Genomic DNA, 15344 nt, shown 5'->3' with positions numbered 1-15344 from the left:
ACAGGACAATAGGCAAGCAGCTTGGTGAGAAGGCAACAACTGTTGGCGCAATTATTAGAAAATGGAAGAAGTTCAAGATGACGGTCAATCTCCCTCAGACTGGGAGTGGAGTATCAATGATACTGAGAAAGGGGAGGGATCAGCCCAGAACTACACGGCAGGACCTGGTCAATGACCTGAAGAGAGCTGGGACCACAGTCTCAAAGAAAACCATTAGTAACACACTACGCCGTCATGGATTAAAATCCTGCAGCGCACGCAAGGTCCCCCTGCTCAAGCCAGCGCATGTCCAGGCCCGTCTGAAGTTTGCCAATGACCATCTGGATGATCCAGAGGAGGAATGGGAGAAGGTCATGTGGTCAGATGAGACCAAAATATAACTTTTTGGTATAAACTCCACTCTTCGTGTTTGGAGGAAGAAGGATGAGAACAATCCCAAGAACACCATCCCAATCATGAAGCATGGGGGTGGAAACATCATGCTTTGGGGTGCTTTTCTGCAAAGGGGTCAGGACGACTTCACCGTATTGAGGGGAGGATGGGGCCATGTATCGCAAGATTTTGGGCAACAATCTCCCTCAGTAAGAAAATTGAAGATGGGTCATGGCTGGGTCTTCCAGCATGACAATGACCCCAAACACACAGCCAGGGCAACTAAGGAGTGGCTCCATAAAAAACATTTCAAGGTTGTGGAGTGGCCTAGCCAGTCTCCAGACCTGAACCCAAAAGAAAATCTATGGAGGGAGCTGAAATTCTGTGTTGCCCAGCCACAGCCCCAAAACTTGAAAGATGTGGAGAACACCTGTATGGAGGAATGGGCCAAAATACCTGCTGCAGTGTGTGCAAATCTGGTCTAGAACTACAGGAAACATCTGACCTCTGTAATAGTAAACAAAGGTTTCTATACCAAATATTAAGTTTGATTTTTTTCTATTGTATCAAATACTCATTTCATGCAATAAAATGGATATTCATTATTTAAAAAATCATACAATGTGATTTTCTGGATTTGTTTTTTTTTAGATTCTGTCTCACAGTAAGTGGGAAAACTTGAAAAATCGGCTATGTATCAAATACTTATTTGCCCCACTGTACATCTTGTATTTGTTCAGAGGGGGTGTACTCATTTATGCTGTGCACTGTATGTGATAGTGTAGTCAGCATATCATTGTTTTAAGAAATGACAGATAGAAAAATTGCTCTTTTATTCAAATGTTTGGGGAACCTTTCATGCTTGTGGCTGCCAAGGAACTGCACCCTAAGCACAGAAGTAGTTAAACAAATGTCTCCCTTACACGCATTGCTTCCAGCATTGTTGCTCCCTACTTGGCTGATGTTGTGCAGTGCAGAGACTTCTCCATCACCAACATTGGTTAGCAGGAAGGGTCTTGTCAGGTCTCTACGGAGAGGGAAGGCTTCATCTGCCACAAAGACATGAGGCTCCTGGCAGCAGTGTGTTGTCAGGTAAGCCAAGGGTTACTTAATGAAGAGCATTACCAAAGGGACTATTAGCCAGAGTCCCACCATCACTGGTCTTCCCATAACTGCCAACATCTATGATGCAAAAGGAGTATTTGGCATCTACAACTGCTAAAAAGACAATAGAGACTGTTTCTTTGTAGTTGTAGAATTGACCAAGAGTTGTCGGGAGCTTGGATAACTACATGCTTCCCATCAATAGATGTACACAGTTTCGAAAATTTCAACGATAGTAGAACTCTGCTGCAATTTCCCACCAATCTTCTATGATGGGAACAGGCAACTGCTCCACCAGGGAGTCCCAAATGGCTTTTGCCACTGCTGCCACAGCTGTAGTTCTATGCCCAACCCAGTAGCTGAAGGCAGTGCTGCGGTAAGAGTCCCGTGTTGCAAAAAAAACTGTAGAAATATGAAAAATGCAATTGTCAAAGAAATTCATATGAAAACTTTTAGAGATGTTCTGATACCCCTTTTCCATTCCCGATACCTCAGGGTATCGGCTGATACCGAGTACTGATCCAATAACTAGGTGCAGGGCTCTGAACCGGTTCAAGGAACAAAAACTGGAAACGAACAAGATTTTGACCGGAACGTAACCAGAAACGGAAACTGAATCAGATTTATTCGTTTTGAACAGAAACGCTCATTTGAAATGGCCATTAACTGGTTAATAACGTTATTTTTTCGTTCTATTTAATATTTTGATTTGGCAGTCAACCAATCACAAATTCAAATAGTACATCCTATGCAAATGTGACGCTGACGCACCCAACGTGAGTGATATGCCCGCTCTCACGCTCAAAAGTGAGATGCCCACACTGACGCACTCAGGCTCAGCTGTCAAGTCATCATAGGCTAGGTAAGTTACAATGGCAATGCCCTGGCATTAGTTTTTCCGATGCTATATGTCACCATTAAGGCCTAAATTTAAGTGAAAATGAATGTCAAGTAGGCTAATATGCAGCTTGTTGTGCGTTTTGAAACCAGTGAAAATTACAGGATATGTAGAACATGAGTTCACACAGCCACATCACGCACATGCAGCAGTTCGGTGAATGGAGAAAACAGAATAAAACTATAGGCTTACATAACACATACAATAAAAGGGAATATTTAGGCCTATAGGCTACGCGAAATATTTCACCATATAATTAGGTCTACAGATTAACAAAACAAAAGTGGTTCATTGTGGCGCACTCCAACGATCTAGGAAAGGAAACAGACATTCTGATTGTTTTCGTTATTTAAATGTCTTTTGTAAAAGTATGAATTATGCCTGGCTTTTAAATTACGACCATAAACCATAAATTACGGAGTACAGTTTAGGAAAAAAATGTTCCAGTGGTCACGCCGGCGCCTCATGCGCGCGCACACAAATTCTTGCATTGCTTACTTGATATCACAGCTGTTAAATATTAAAATAAAATACAATCAACCTAACATATAAAACTTTACACTGCTCAATTCAATTCTGAAATGCAATCTGCTGTCCTGTGACCACCGCCTGACTGTGCTGTTATGTGAAGGATGTTGTCGATAATGCGAGTGAAGTACAAAGTACTTACATAATAAATAGCCTAACGCCTGTTTCACACATAATCCGTCTGCAGTGCGTATGCGTTGCGTATTTTTTTACGCACCCATGTTAACGGATTAGAGCGTTCACACTGCACGCGGTTGCGGTCCGTCATTGCGTTCCAGGAGCGGTGCGTCTGCAGCAGTGCAGCAATCGTTTACGTACCGAGTCTATTTTTGCTGTGCTGCAAGTGCAGCACAGCAGATTGTGTGTGGGCAAAATGAGCATGGATTGACCTGAAATTGTAAAAAAAAAAAAGAGAAAAAAAGAAATTATGCACATTTAAACTATTTTGTACATTTAGTACATTACATAAAGAATTTTTTTTTTTTTTTATGATTTAACGCCATGCCAGCAACAAGTTATATTCATGCCAAAAGGAAACATTTCAATTTCACAGTTCAGTTGTATCATTTCAAAACAATTATTTTATTTTAAAAAAAAAATGAACAGTGTTTACTTGCATAATGCGATCAGATATGTTTTTCCCCGTTGGAGGGAAACTCGCATCCCAGCAGGCAATGACGTGACAGGCGGACCTATTCAAAAACAAGGTGACATGGATGACACTCGTCTTATCGTTGAGGTGGAAAAACATAAAATTCTGTATGACCCGCAGAATGTATTGTACAAAGATTTGAATGCGAAGGAAAAGGCATGGGAAGCAGTTTCGTCGGCTGTTTGTGTCGACAGTAAGTTTTCAAATCTTTGTGTCATGTTTACGTGTACTAAACTACTCCAGCAACTGTAAATATATAAGCGTAATGAATATAACATTACGCACTGCAAACGTGTGCTGTGTGAAAGCACAATGGCCGCTTCCTGCTTCAGCAACACATACGCACTGCATACGGACCGCACACGCACTGCAGACGGATAATGTGTGAAACAGGCGTAATAGTTTAGCATTCATCTCGAAAATGGAAACAGTGCCGAATGAGAAAGGTAGGCTTCAGATTCACTTTAAATTAATTCATTTAGCATCTTATTTAGTTTTATTTCTAATAAAGAACCCTGTTTTTCACTTTTTCGCTGCTCTAAACAGTGGTTGCTTATGGCAGCACAGCACAACTTCCTGTGTTTGCATTCTGAGCCGTGAAGAAGAATTAATTTCCGATTTGCAGCATTAAGCAAAGATAGCGGGCACAACTAGATATTGTTTAAGAAAATGGTATCGGATCGGTACATGAGTTTAATTACTCGCCGATACCGATGCTAGAATTTTTTCTGGTATCGGTGGTATGTCCGATACTAGTATCGGAATCGGAACAACCCTAAACTTTGTTGACCTATAAAAAAAATGAGTCACTATATGTGCACTATATCAGAAAGGAGTGAGTAAAACTCAGATGCTCACATATACACTGCATTAGAAAGCTGTAAAAATCATATCAGTTGTGCGATTGGCTCAATTACATATAGAGCCATATGTTAAGGCCCCAGTATACTTCAAACAGAGTTCTTTTTCGCTCTTCGTTTAGGGATAAAACGAAGTTCGAAATACGTGAGCAGCGATATATTGTAATCAAACATTTGACACCACCAACACACTGCTGAGAGCGATGTTTAGATGAATATGTAAATACATGCTGTACACTTTCTTCTCAGTAACAAAATAAACACAACAGAAATGAGAAAACAGTATTTTTATAGAAAGCATAAGAAAAGCATCTGATCATAACAACATTAGTATGTTAGCACAAGCTCTGCAAATCAGCACGTCAGTCACATCGCGTTTATTTATATAACACTTTATTCAATAGATTGCTTTAAAGAAAGCAGCTTTACAATATCAAACATGAAAAACAGTGTCAGTGCCTCATTTCATCAGAAGCACAACTTTATTTTGCACTATAAAGCGGCTATCCAGTGTGTTTTCACCCGCGGAGATCTTACCTCGACAAACTCAACGGATCAAATGAGTCAAAGACTTCCACGTGAGTGAAGGCAGAGCCTCAGCGCACACCTCCTGTTATGTTATCGTCACGGACCAATGGTAGTATGAAGGTGTTTTGCAGCTGAAGCAAACTTTTTCTGAAAGCTGTTTTTCTGAAATGGTTTGAAAGCCTGGCAAACCGTTTTGAACTTCCAAAAAGAACACAAAACTAACTTAGTTTTGGCCTGATTTTGTTTGAAATAACGTCACATCAGTTCATTCTTCGATTTCATTTTAAGTATATCGGGGCCTTTAGATGACTTTTGATAAAAGTGATAAAATTCCATAGGTGTAATTTGCAGGTGGGACATTGCGGTAATTAGCTGACATGGCTAACACACGAGCACACAATTTCTGCCCTGCGATGGTCGGATCATGTAAATGTATTACATCCAACTGGGAGGATGACATAAGAAAGTGGCCAGAAATAACATAGAGATATATTCAACACGGTTCTTGCAGGTTTCAGTAAGTCAAATTTAAGACCTCTGTAAGACATTTTAAGACAATAAAGATTGAAATTTAAGACCTACACAACGCATTACCAAAAAAATATTCAAATCAAAGAAATTCTGAAAAAAACATTCAAAAGTCATTGAAAGAGCATTAATTTTATTTACAGATAAAGCAATCATATTAGTAACCTTCCACACCCAACAACGTGCCAAATGCCCAAAATGAAAATAGGCTAAAACAAACTTGTCCTCAAATAGAAAAGGTTTCATTTCATATTTATTTACATTACAAAACAGCATATTAATAGCCTAATAGAGATTGAACAGGCTACTCCAACACATGTAACAACCGATTTAGCACAGCACACAAGGCTTCCAGGTTACAGCAGAACCTGGACCTGCTAGAGCAATACTGCCAGAACTGGGCCCTGATGGTCAGCCTGAATGAAACCAAAATTATGATATTTCAGAAAAGATTCAGATCCCAGGGAAAACGACACACATTTACATTTAGGCAGTAACCAGATAACACACATCACATTACAACTACCTGGGTTTTAAAATCATATCCACAGGAAACTTTAATAATGCTGTTACAGAACTGAGAGACAAAGTACGCCATAAAACGGCCTATAGAAATCCCATTAGAAAACATTAGAATCAGTAATTGAGCCCATTGCACTCTATGGCAGTAAGGTGTGGGGTCCACTGACAAATCCAAATCAAGATCTCGCCAAATGGGAAAAACTTCCAATTGGGACCCTGCATGCAGAACTCTGTAAAACTATTACACATTCACCAGCATACAACAAATAACACATGCAGAGCAGAATTAGGCAAATACCGTCTAATCATAAAGATGCAAAAAAGGGCAATTAAATTCTGGAAACATCTGAAACTAAGTGACTCCCAATCATATCATTATGAAGCCCTGCGATACCAAGAGATGAGCAAAGAACGCAACCCCTTCCCTCAGCTGATGCAGAGCTTCAGTCCTGATGTTTCACGAGCATCTACTGATGCTCTGAATCACAACATCAGAATCAATCAAATTACTGATAAGCTTCAGGTCTTTCTCAGCGTTCTGGATATGAAGAGCTTTCACTTCCTCCACCAGGTCCATTATGGATTTCTGCTGCAATTTAACAGCAGAAATATCCTCTGTCATAAATTCCTGCGACTTCTTAATGTCATCGCCTTCCATGACTGTCACTGCCTTCTTTGGCGGTATAATAGTAAAGCTTTTCGTATTAGTATATTTAGCACTCCACACACCCTCAATCACACCAGAAATGGAAATAGAGAATGCCTCACAGTCAAGTGACAAGTAACTTTAATAAACCTTGTTACAGCTGAACATTTCATTGTATGTTTCTTTTTAGGTCTATTTACAAAACAAGTAAACCTTCCAGTGTCATTATTTAATTAAATATTCACAGCAAAACTTGCTGCTTTGTTGACAACTCCAATCAATCTCACTATCTTCATGGATAATGTCACCTTGCAGGTTACACAGGGCTGCACAATTTCTCAGAATTGTATCTATTTTTGGTACAAGTTTGATTGGCACAACTTGTGAAATATTTCTGAAGTGATTTAATTTGCATATAATTTGCTCCATGTGGACTTTCACATTAGCAGTCCTCATTGTGCTGGTGGTGTCTTCTTCAGAAAGCTGTGCCCCCTTTTAGTATTGTGGTATTGTGTGTTTCACCTTCCTTTCAGAAAGCAGATCATGGATGGTGAAGCCTCAGTCATCAATGACCTCGTCTCCTGGACTCAGGTACTCCAGGAATCCTGAGTCGCATGTAATGAATTTGTCACTACATCTGTCTCCATAAACTGGGTAGATGAACATTATTAGGCCACAGGGTACATTTGCCACTAGGTACTTGATAGTGTTCTGGGCATAGTAATGGCTGAAAGACTGCACAGGGATCCAGATTCCTGGCCCTTTGGAGGGGTTTCTCAGAGCAATCTATGATGCATCTTGTGCCTGGGTAGTATTCTTTAAAGCACTGGGGCATTGTAGCACAGATAGTTTCCTTTGGAAGCCAAGGAAAGTAGTCCCTCATATTTTATTCCATGAGGTCAATACAGTAGCTTAACATTTGCTCTGGGACACAGTAAATCTTTCAGCCATGTCATCTTGGAACAGATTAAGCTTCAGCTTCATCAAAAGTCCACAGAAGCTGGTCGGTTGGGTCGAGGAGAAAGTTACCATTGTAGAGAGGTCACAATGCACAAAACAACTACATTAAGGCTTTTAAGTACAAAGGCTTACACATTTAGAAAAATATTGATAAAATGTCATGTTTACATGAAGCCAAATAAATACACGATTATAATTTGTCTACATTATTCAAGTGTTCTCTTATTCAAGTGTTCTCAAATTTATTATCGCAATGGTTAGCATAAGTAGCCTTTAGCATTACATATAAATATATTTCTGCATCATACGGTGATCAGATTCCCCTTTGGGTTGTAATAGGAATTTATTTCAAACACTCGCTGGTTTATGAAAGTGAGTTTTTTTTTAATTTTCTATTTATTGAAGGTTTGACAATAATTACAATAAATTTACAATAATGGTACAAAAGTTAAACACAAGTTTCAAGTTATTCTCATTCCTACCCATACAACACAACAAAAGACAAGAAGAAGATTGCATATATACATATATTTTCATAGGACAGTTTACAACATCACTAATAAAATAAGTGGGGTTGTTTCACCCTTCAGACAGGTTTTTGAAAGTGGGAAATGGGCAGCAGGGCTGACCCTCTCCTCATTCAGATAAACTCTGTCTCTGTTCATGGCCACTCCTCAAGCCCCAGTTGGCCCGCTTTGGACCAAGATATTCAGCAGGCCAAAATAATAATAATTTAATTTATTGTCATTGTTATAATACAACAAGATTACATTAGAGCATCCATAGACAATGCAATTTTCATAAAGTTTTCAAAAACTCTAGCCGTTGGCCCCAAGGAAGCCCTGACAAGGCCCGATCAAGCCCTGGAAGTGACAGTGAAAAACACAGCTGGCCCTGGCATGCACTAGTACTCTCGCTTTTGGCCCGACAGTGGAAAAACGGTTATTGTTCATGAATGGTTTGAGGAACATGATGAAGAGTTCAAGGTGTTGACCTGGACTCCAAATTCACCAGATCTCAATCGAATTGAGCATCTGTGGGATGTGCTGGACCAACAAGTTCAATCCAAGGTGGCTCCACCTCGCAATCTACAGGACTTGAGGGATCTGCTTCTAACGTCTTGGTGCCAGATACCACAGAACAGTCCATGTCTAAGCAGGCATGCTGTTTTGGTACCATGTGGAGGACTAACAACCTATTAGGTAGGTGGTCATAATGTTAACCCTATCTTGATGTTATTTTCAAATATTATAAATAAGGTTCCCCCACAGTTGCAATCTTCAGGAACCTCAGAAGGTTTCTTTTTGAACCTTTTCTGCTTAGAGTGTAGAAGCACCTGGGATCAGCAGTAAGACTTCTAGATACCACATGAGCCGCAGCAGTACCCATATTCAAGTTCAGATTGACAACATATGCTTACTTGTGAGTTTTTTAAACTATGTCAAAGGAGATGATAGTCAGGTGTGAAAGAAGTGGTCACTAAGGTGGACAATTAGATTGTGTCCAAATTCAGCTGTGGTGTGAATGTAGCCTTAATTCACACTAATATGTATTTTTCTGATGATATTTTTAACACTTTCATAACAAGGGTCTTAGATATACATGGCTTTATAAGTGTGATGGCAAAATATTTTTTATTATTATACAGCTCACAATTTAGAGTGAATCTTCATGTGGGAATTAAGGTTTGCTTTATTTCTGAAACTTTTTCCACATTGATCACAAATGAACGGTCTCTCTCCAGTGTGAACCTTCATGTGATTCCTAAGGTTTAGTTCTCCTTTGAAACTTTTTCCACACTGTTCACAGGTGAAAGGCTTCTCTCCGGTGTGTATTGTCATGTGTTGTTTAAGGTTTCCCTTTTCAGTGAAACTCTTTCCACACTGTTGGCAGGTGAAAGAATTTTCTCCACTGTGAATTCTCAAGTGTTTATTAAGGTGTCCCTTTTCAGTGAAATTCTTTCCACACTGTTCGCAGGTGAAAGGCTTCTCTCCATTGTGAGTTTTCACATGGGCATTAAAAGTTTGCTTATGTGTAAAACTCCGTCCACACTGAGGGCAGGTGTAAGGCTGCTCACCGGTATGGATTCTGATGTGGCTTTTAAGGCTTCCTTTTCGAATGAAACTGTTTCCACAAAATTGGCAGGTGTAAGGCTTCTCTCCAGTGTGAATTCTAATGTGTCTTTTGAGGATTATTTTTTGAGTGAAACTTATTCCACATTGAGGGCAGGTGTAAGGCTTCTCTCCAGTGTGAATTCTGATGTGGTAATTAAGGTTTCCTTTTCTGCTGAAAATTTTTCCACATTGTTGGCAGGTGAAAGAGCTCACTTTATTGTGAGCTTTAATGTGGACTTTAAGGCTTCCTTTTTGGGTAAAACTTTTTCCACACTGTTGGCAGGTGAAATCACTTCTAGTTCCTGTCTTATCTCTTTTTTGTGAAGTCATTTCAGTCTGTGAGCAACTAAATGATTTTTCTCCACCTATGAAACTATGACATTTCTCATAATGAACTTTACCTTCCATTTCATTTTGTTGTTGACACACCTTTTTCAGTGCCATCAGATCTAAAATAAAAAAGAAAGAAATATTTAATTCCAGTTTAATGGCACAAAACAACAAACATTGGCATCTGAACATGGCTAGATCTTTCTTCTAGTGCTATTTCACCTTTCAACAACATTCTCTTGCATGTTCTTATACTTATATTTTATAAGACTATTGCAAGATTGAGTGCCACAGGGCTCAGTAAAAAGTCCTCTGCTTTTCTCCTTGCATTTGTTTCCCCTGAGATGCATTATCATTAGATTTCAATGTTATGCCAACAATACTCATTTCTATAGTAGGGATGCGCCAATCCGATACTCAGTAACTGGACAGTCAGATGAGACCAGTTTAAATTTGATATTGTGCGTTTGCTATTCTGTTATTATTAGTCCCACAAAGGCACAAAACATTATAAAGCACCATAAACTTTTTGTGCATATATTGCAAGTGTTTTGAAGCCATTCCATAGCTTAAAGTGAGGTACAGATGAATATTTAAAGGATTAGCCCACTTTCAAATAAAATTTTCCTGATAGTTTACTCACCCCCATGTCAGCCAAGATTTTCATGTATTTCTTTCTTCAGTTGAAAAGAAATGAAGGTTTTTGATGAAAACATTCCAGGATTATTCTCCTTATAGTGGACTTCAATGGCCTCCAAATGGTTGAAGGTCAAAATTACAGTTTCAATGCAACTTCAAAGGGCTTTAAACGATACCAGACGAGGAATAAGGAACATATGTAGCGAAATGATCGGTCATTTAAAAAAAAAAAAAAACACTGAAACTGTAATTTTGACCTTCATCCGTTTGGACGCCATTGAAGTCCACAATAAGGAGAAAAATCCTGGAATGTTTTCATCAAAAAACATTTCTTTAATTTCTTTTCAACTAAAGAAAGAAAGACATGAACATCTTGGAAGACATGGGGATGAGTAAATTATCAGGAAAAATTTATTTGAAAGTGGACTAATCCTTTAAGTTGCAAGCAAGTGACTACTGTCTTTATGAATTGGGTGAGTCAATGATTCAATGACCTAGGTGTTCAAAAAATGCAGATTCACTCTGCAATGAAACACTATAGCCGCGTTTCCACTGCAGAAACTTTACCCAGGAACTAGGAACTTTGGGGTGGTACTCGGTGTGTTTCCACTGCAGCATCCAGGGTCTAAATGAAGTTCCAGGTAAAAAAAACTGCTTGCTAGGAAGCACTTTTTCAAAGTTCTGGAACTTTCGGGGGTGGGACACGGGTGCTGAACATGCTGATTGGTTCACATAGCATTTTGATTGGTTGACTGCACGCAGCATTTTGTTTCAACCATCGTTTTTTTAAGTCTGTTGCAGTGCATGCAGTTAAAGATGTTTTCTATTCAAATCATCAATGGAGTTTAAAAAAAACGACCAATGGACTGACAACAAGGTTCAGGCTTTATTAAGCTTATATGCTGAGGATGAAATCCAGCGTGAACTGGAAAGTCGCACACAGTCCTATGTCATTGGACTATCTTCATGGTACTTTAGACCGCTATGGAAACGCAGCTAGGAATAGGTCTGGCGGAAAAAAAGTTCCTGGGACAAGCTGTTCCAGGTAATTTAAATGGAAACTAGGGCTGTGACGGTGGCAAATTTTTACTACCGCGGTGGTAAATCACCAACAACCGCCGGTGTTGCGGTGGTGGGGTCCAAAGGGGTGTGTGTGTGTGTGTGTGTGTGTGTGTGTGTGTGTGTGTGTGTGTGTGTGTGTGTGTGTGTGTGTGTGTGTGTGTGTATATATATATATATATATATATATATATATATATATATAAAAATCAGAGGTTGTGTTAGACTTGCGTTTCACCGTCATTTTGATGGACAGGATCATAAAAAAATCCATCATAATCAATAATTAATTAATTTGAATTTATATATTTTGATAAGTCATTTAATAGCTTCTGATTTCGTCAACATTTTCATTTTTATTCATGAACTTACAGGATAAGCAAATAGGCATAGGCTATGCATTTATTTATACTATGAAAATAAAGTTGATCAAATACTGCGTCACTTTTCAGTTATCTTGAACACTTGTCACGGATTGTGAGTGAATGCGAACACCATTTCCTCTTTACTACTGTACAGAACGAAATAAACATGAATGAAAATGAAAAAAATATGTTGAAAGATGTAAGTTAGCTTACCGAAATCTGTATCACATCAGTGTTGCAAACAATTTCACGTAACAATATACCTCAGAAAAGCCATTCGTTGACCATAAACTTATAGTCAGTAAGAAAAATAACAAAACTTAATCATGCAAGTAAACATAAGTAACTTTATTATTATAAAATTGACTTAAACTAGGGTGCTCGTCTGTTTTCATTTTATTCTGGAGACTGAACTCGCGCTCTGCTGCCACACTGGAGCGCGCTCACCACCTACTGGACAGGGGTGGGAATTACAGCTACAGGCTACATAATCTGTCAAAATGACGAATGGGCTGCGACCTCTTATATATATTTTATACATATATATAAAATGTCACACTACCGCCGGTGATACTCCACGACCGCGGTGGTGCGGTTGTCATGCCTACCGTCACAGCCCTAATGGAAACACAGCTTATGTGTTGCTTGGAGATGCAAAACATTCAGGGGCAATTAATATATAGAATTTGGGGGAATTTTCAGTAATTCTAGGGGCATTTCCGACCATGTACGTTAGCATTTCATGCCACCAGCCATTCTGTTATTTTAGGGACACTGACTTTACATTTTCATGCCCCTAAACTTGATGCTAGTCCAGACCTGACTGAAGGTCTGAGACTACATGTGGTCTATCTGTGCATGTGCAAGAGTATTAATCAATTATCAAAATAATCGTTACTATCAGCCCTGTACCAATGTACTAAAACTGTTTTTCTTTTTAGTGTCACAGCTGCAGTTTCATTAAGCAGTTCAATGAGGACCTTTGTGAGGTTCTGGGCCAGAGGTTATGTGGCGGAAGTGTACTGGGCACTTGATGTCATGGAAAAGCATAGCTCCTTCAGCAGCTGTACTGGGAAGGGTAACCCTTTTTGTCTTATGTTTCCAGACAGCAACATTGCTTCAAAAGCAGCTTACATGACAATCTTTGGAAATGCACTACATTTCTCATCACTACTTTCATCAAAAAGTAAAATGTAGTCACTACCACATTTCACTTTTGACAAGAGTTTGAACTGCCCGCTCTCCATTCAAAACTAGTGTTTCCCACATATGTGTGTTTTGGGATGGTGACCATGCTAGCACAAGGTTCTTTGAGTCTCCATTTCTCAGATATGCATGTGCTGAGGACCTCTACAAATCGTTACGCATCAACTGGAACACTATTGGGATTTGTGGCACATTGCATATACATGTTAAATATGGCATGGAAATTAGGAAAAGTATGGAATTTAGAAATGAAAAAAGGGTAAGAACCCTGAACATAATGAAATGCTTTTATCTTAATTAGCAGTATTTAGGTATAAATACTGCAGAATTTGAATAAAGTAGTCAAATGTAAAATAAAACACTGCACTGTATGAATTAAATATAGATTAATCATTTTAAAGCTACAAAACTTATCAAACAAACCACTTTATTTATGACACTCTATATGACATCCCTCAAATATTGTTCATTTCTGTAGAGGTGGATATTTTAAAAGGATTAAATCAATGAGTTCAGCTTTGAGAATGAAACCAACCTGTTTGTTCCTCAGTATCTTCTTGTTTCACAGTGAATGTTTCTTCAATCTTCATGTCTTCACTCTCCTCTTTAATAAACGCCATCTTTATAATAGTGTGTCACGTGGATCTCAGTCGCTTCATCTGTTTTTCTGTGTGTTTGGACACTCTGTCATGATTAAGAGGAGAATAATTAAAAGATATTCTCTGGGTTCATCTCAATCTGCTCCCCAATTAGTCAGTGTTCTGGTAAAGGAGACAGTCAGAGGAATAGTTAATGGTTTTAAATAGTTTGAAGCAGTATTTTTGGCTAAACAGGCTAATAAAAAAAATTCAAATTATACAGAAGCTTCGTGTTTATTTATATTTGGAATTTAATGATTTGCTGTTTACATTGAATAGATTATAAAAACTTTGCTAGTGGTTTGCAAAAAATATCGTGTTTATTCTCGTTGTATTTACATTGACAATGAGGTGTCGTCATCGTGCGGTGATTCGAGCGCTTCGAATCACTGAATCATTTTGGTTCAATTGACTCGAAGTTTCGAGCATCTGTTTCTTCATCACTGCTTGCCAGTGAATTCCTGCTTACAATAAACTGATTCACGATATAAGGAGCGAAATGAAACTCATGTGTGGATGGGCTTTACTCACTAAAACACCGTTCATATGTTAAATAAAGCAATAGAATATTACATTCAATAATACATAACTATTTCTACCATTATTGCAGAACCTGTAATTGTCTGAACTGCTTGTATGGATTTAAACCATTTTAATTCTTAAAACAAACCTTTCTCAAGCCGAATCACAGGCACAGGACCGCGTCGCCGACTTATGACGTCACACCGCCAAAACAAAATAAAAGTCCTGCTCCCAGAGGAGGATAAGAAATTTATATTCAAAAACACATTTTTTTCATTCTTGATAAAATACATATCACACATACACATAAGGAGACTGATCATGTCTCATGTACAAAATCTTTTAATGCAAAGTTTTTGAGAAGGTATCAGTCATGTAATTCACACAACCAGAATTTTAAATTTATAACTTTGCAATAAAAAATGGTATTTAAATTTGTGTATATATATATATATATATATATATATATATATATATATATATAAATTTAAATACCATTTTTTTATTGCAGAAATATAAATCCCAAATGACGCACTATACACTATGTAATTCAAGTCTTGAATTACACTATGTACTGATGGCTTGGTACATCAGAGTGCTTTTTGTTATTGCTTAGGTGACAAGAACAGTAATAGTTTAAGCAGAAAGAATACCTTTTTTTAATCGCAATACTCTTTCTTTCTTTTACTTAAAAGCAACAAACAACAACAACAAAAACACACTTGCCCACATCCCATTCCCTTTCTCTCAACTGTTTACTTTCTTTAGACATAACCAACTGTGTTTATGTTAACATTTTGTGTATTTAACAGTATTAGTGCAATAATATGTGAAAGATAACTTAGTCCAGTAATCACGCGCTGTTTGACTGGC

General features: G+C 38.3%; 1 protein-coding gene across 1 annotated transcript; it reads right to left on the bottom strand.

The window, feature by feature from the left end:
- Positions 1–8009: 8009 nt before the first annotated feature.
- LOC137024946 (zinc finger protein 501-like) lies at positions 8010–14654 on the bottom strand. The gene is made up of 3 exons (XM_067392914.1): positions 14620–14654; positions 13847–13995; positions 8010–10161 (listed from the first exon to the last, which is right to left on the bottom strand). The coding sequence occupies exons 2-3, from the start codon at positions 13929–13931 to the stop codon at positions 9248–9250; spliced, it is 999 nt and encodes a 332-aa protein (XP_067249015.1). The 5' UTR covers positions 13932–13995; positions 14620–14654; the 3' UTR covers positions 8010–9247.
- Between the last annotated feature and the right edge of the window lie 690 nt (positions 14655–15344).

Source organism: Chanodichthys erythropterus, chromosome 8 (assembly GCF_024489055.1).
Source record: "Chanodichthys erythropterus isolate Z2021 chromosome 8, ASM2448905v1, whole genome shotgun sequence".
NCBI classification, from domain to species: Eukaryota; Metazoa; Chordata; class Actinopteri; order Cypriniformes; family Xenocyprididae; genus Chanodichthys; species Chanodichthys erythropterus.
Note: the sequence above shows the minus strand (reverse complement) of the source record. Positions and strands in the feature narration are given on the sequence as shown.